Consider the following 4,488-nt stretch of genomic DNA (forward strand, 5'->3'; position numbering starts at 1 on the left):
TTCGACCTTGGCATCAGAAGATCCACAGGATCTGTCAGTCATCCTGAATCAATTCACAATAGCCAATAAGAAGTCACGAATGGTTCGCAATGAACTGAGCTAACCAGTAGTCTGCAAATCAAGATCTGGAACAACTACAATTACTTACACTGTACAAGAGCCAATCAGATACCATGCAGACTACGCATTGCAGCTTATCAATATCAAACACATTACACACTGCAGCAAATCAGATGTTAAGAACACTACAAACTGCAGCCGTTTAGAACGGTGGTGATGGCAGAGCAATGTCTGTACTGATCGTCCCGTCTGTTTTGTAGTTGTGCTTCAATATAATTAACGAAAGCAGAAGAATTAGTTTGAGTACGCATATCGGCTCACCAAAGTCGCCGCTGTTTCCGTCACATGATTGGAAGCAGTGAGCAAGTTTGCAGTAGACTCTCCTCGCATCTTCCTCTTTTTGCAGCAGGACCGCACCCACCGCCTCACCACGACCAAATCCCTGAGCTGTGGAGAGACGGACAAACACCAATGCAAAAGACTAAAGGGCACTTTATGATCAGCTGAACCAAACATTGGATGAGAGGTAAGAACAAGGTTGAGATGGATTCATTATTTTAGTCAACACTCATGTGAAAGAAAGAGAAAGAGAAAATGAGAGAGAGGGGGGAGGTAGGGAGTGAGAGGGCAGAGAGAGAGAGAGAGAGAGAGAGAGAGAGAGAGAGAGAGAGAGAGAGAGGGGGGGGGAGGGAGGGAGAGACAGAGAGAGAGAGAGAGAGAGAGAGAGAGAGAGAGAGAGAGAGAGGGGAGGGGCAAGACGGAAGGCCGTTGACTACAATTGTCAATTTTTCTTCTTCATTCTCCTTCTAGATTTCACTGGAAGTCAGTTATCTGTGGGTCAAAAACAAACGGCAGCAACAAGGAAAGGACAACCCCCCCCCCCCCCAAGAAAGTAAAGGATACCTACAAAAACTAGAGCAAGATTAATGATATGATACAATCGAACCTGCTCTAACAACCACCTGTCCAAGACAATCACCTGTTCAAATGACACCTTCCCACTTTTCCCTTGCGTTTCTATGTGATGATGACACCATTCAAGAGGACAATCTTTCTAAGATGACTACTTTTTTTCTCGACAATGGAAGGTCGTCTTACACAGATTTGACTGTAATTACGACTAAAGCTGAATGTAGAGACCACTGACCTCTCTCATCGAAGGTGTAACACTTCGCGTCAGGACCAGCAGCGCCAAGCTCTATAAAGAGCAATGATGACATGGGGTTGCAGTGAAGCTGGCAACAGGCCACGATAGCGCTGTCGGCAACGCCCATGCGTATGTCCTTCATGGCCGTTTCCAGTGCAGCCAAGTACCCTGAACATGCTGTGTCTACACACACGCTAGGACCTGAGAAAAAACCGGTTTTTGACAGTTAGAAAATACAAGACTGGATCTCCACCCCACCTTTGATCACAGCCCGTTAACTCTTTGGCAACGGGCATGTTGCTTGCTTGAAGACGCTCTGTTTTGGGTTTATTTTAAAATAGAAGCAAAACTTGATTAGTCATATTCAATTCCGTTTTCTTTATTTCAAAGTAAAAAAAGCAGGCTACATCTGCATACTATGAAATATGCAAACTTGTTGTTTTGATTAATGTATGATGGTTTGAAATGTGCTGCAACATTGCTTTCGTCTGCAGATCGGAGATAATGCGTCCGCAGCGTCCCCCAAGAGCTACAACATATAGTCTGTCAGTTCGCTTTGATCAAGTTAATCAGATTCTATTAAAAGAATATTTTAAACATCTGTTAATACAGCATGCTCCAAAGTATATCAATTCATTTCTCCTATATCACGTTATTTTTTATACTTCTCCTGTTAACGCATGTATGTTATGCATTCTATTAATTTGAAGTAGTCCTCCCAATAGTTCTTTTAGTAACTTCCAAACAGCATGTCATAACAATTCACTTTCTCTAGCTCCGAAATAACAAAGCTTCTGAACCCACGGGAGAACGAACGGCTATAGAAATGTAACTTATTTTTATATAGTAGCAGTGAATACCTCTACTAAGCCTAGATTAATGAAAAAAAGCACTCTGATGATGAGACATAGATCTACCTCGAAGATCCATGGCGTAAGATATTCTGGAAGCTCTGAAGTTGTTGACCACGCCCATGCCCTTTTTAGCCTCACCGATGACCTCCAGTCCTTTGCTGAGCCAGTAACAGTTGGCGTCATAGGCCACACAGGGGACATACACGCCCGTGTTGGTGCCTCGTATTTCCTGCATTGAGTAACCTGTAGGGGTGGAGGGGTGGGGAGCACAATCGGACAAATGAGCAGATGACTGATGCGCATCAAACAATCTCTATCTTTCTCTCTATCTCTCTCTTTATGGAAAGGTGGAACATGTTTGTTTGTAGCGTATCCCTGATGCAGGGTGAGAAAAGACAGTGATGATGATAAACAATAGGAGAATGGGTGGGGGGCAGCTCTAGTAGTCCTTTACTGTTATCTGACCTATAGACATAAACCAAGATTTAGAGAGTCCTTACCAGCATCCACCACAGCCTCGTAGGCACCCTCCAATGATAAACGGATGTTGGGATCAAGGAACTCGGCATTCTTAGGGGCAATGCCAAAGTAGTCGTTGTCAAAATATTCTGCATCATCTATGTACGCGTGCTGCTTTTGTGTGCCATACTTTTCTGAGGAAGGAAATCAGAATATATGTAAAGGGCTAAAGGGAAAAACCGAGGGATATCACTTTCTGGCATTTTTAAGAAAAACAAAAATGAAATGCGTCTACTCCAGTGGTATTGAGCTACTCGTCAGGTTTTAGCCGTAGACACTTAGATGAGCCTAAAGAGGTGCGTAAACATTTTCCAAATCACGTCACAACTCAAATTATTTTGTTCCCTTCGAGTACATGTACTGGTTCTTTGATCTATTAAGAAGCTAAACTCTTTACCCTGATGGCCAGTGTGTCGGCCCTGCCAGCGTCAGTCTGTAAGTTCAATGCCAGTGGAGTGACTAGTCTAACAGTTGAACCTATTCTGAAGACAACGTATATAAAATAATCCTATGTTCGAACGGCCATTTCCCACTTCCCTCTTTTTGGGGGGGAAAAGTAAATAATAATAATAATAATAGATAGCATTTGTATAGCGCATATCCCCGCTCAGCAGCAGGCTCTATGCGCTTTACACTATATTATTACCCCAGCAGACCATAGAACACTCCGAAACATTCTCAGCTTCCCGAGAAGCATACAGTGCAAGCAGCCGATTAAGCGCTCAAACACTAACAAACTGACAAGATCTTTCGCTGTCTATAGCCGGGTACCCATTCCCACCTGGGTGAAGTGAGGAAAATTCGTGTAAAGTGCCTTTCCCAAGGACACAACGTTGGGCCCTTGACGGGATTCGAACCCACGACCTTACGGTTGCGAGTCCGAGAGCCTAACCACTAGGCCACCGACGCCACCGTAGACAAGAACCATCTTACAGACTAAAAGTACGAGGATTATAAAGTCTCGAATACGTTGAACTCGCATCCTTCCATAGCACGTGTTCCTACAACAGCAGAAAACAAGCTTCAAAGATCGTGGTCTCCGTAACAGGCCAAACATTATATCCACATCTTTTGTTGTCATTTCGCTACCCCAGAGTTTCTGGCCGTTTTGATTCACTAAGACCATGAGATCAGAAACCAAAATATGCTCTATCTGCCCTATGAAAATCGTGGGATTATTATGAGTCGTCATCAAGACATTCAAATAATTGTATTTGAAAAAACTTGATAAGCTGTGAGACTCAAAGTTTGTTATGTCAAATTTCTCAAATCGAGGTACTGAGCAGATGGAACTTTGAAAATCTAAGGTAGCGATTTGCTGTCTTTCATGTTCAATCTCAACGACACACTCCTTTTTGGACAATGGTTCTTTGTTACATACTTTACTGAGGATCAACTTCGCAACTCACCGATGTCAAATCTCATGGGTTTTGTTGTGAAGACCTCCTGTTTGTTCCAGAGCGCGTGTTTCACGTCAGTCAGGGTCCTTGCTTGACCAACTCGGCCAGCCATGCCCGTAACGCAGATGTCACCTAGAGAACAAAATCAGACACAGTAAATAAAAACTGTAGACTTGTGAGTCGATTTCCACACAATAAGTCAAACGCATCGAATACGTGTAGTCTTTAAAGATTTTTAAATTCCATCTTCTTCTTTCTCCACCTGCTTGTAATCATTTATCCGGCATCCTTTCGTCTGCCCCCACCCCCTTTCCCCGTTTGCTTTCTCCATCACTTCCTTACTAATCTCCTTCTCAAACCTCCTTCCCCTTTCCTTTCCAGTCTTTTTCCTTCCACCCTTCCTTTTTTTCTCCCCCATCCCTCCCGCACAAATGCATAGTTGTTCGCCTTCTAGCGTTTAAGGTTTACCCTTCCACCCTCGAGTCCCCCCACTCTCTCTCTCTCTCTT

The 4,488-nt window shown here is 43.6% G+C and overlaps 1 protein-coding gene and 1 long non-coding RNA gene across 2 annotated transcripts in view; one reads left to right on the forward strand and one right to left on the reverse strand.

The window, feature by feature from the left end:
- The first annotated feature begins 287 nt into the window (after positions 1-287).
- LOC118477588 lies at positions 288-1,818 on the forward strand. Its single transcript, XR_004858478.1, has 2 exons — positions 288-586; positions 1,702-1,818. It is a non-coding gene; the product is annotated as an uncharacterized LOC118477588 (long non-coding RNA).
- Positions 1,819-2,083: 265 nt separating this feature from the next.
- Positions 2,084-4,488, reverse strand: part of LOC101854162 (fatty acid synthase-like) — a 3,308-nt gene continuing 903 nt past the window's right edge. Inside the window, exons 2-4 of the mRNA XM_013081795.2 lie at positions 3,990-4,112; positions 2,562-2,714; positions 2,084-2,304 (exon numbers count right to left, since the gene is read on the reverse strand). Of these exons, the coding sequence (XP_012937249.2) occupies positions 2,084-2,304; positions 2,562-2,714; positions 3,990-4,112 (497 nt within the window). The remainder of the gene's footprint in view (positions 2,305-2,561; positions 2,715-3,989; positions 4,113-4,488) is intronic.

The sequence above is a fragment of the Aplysia californica genome, unplaced genomic scaffold (assembly GCF_000002075.1).
Source record: "Aplysia californica isolate F4 #8 unplaced genomic scaffold, AplCal3.0 scaffold00146, whole genome shotgun sequence".
NCBI lineage: Eukaryota > Metazoa > Mollusca > Gastropoda > Aplysiida > Aplysiidae > Aplysia > Aplysia californica.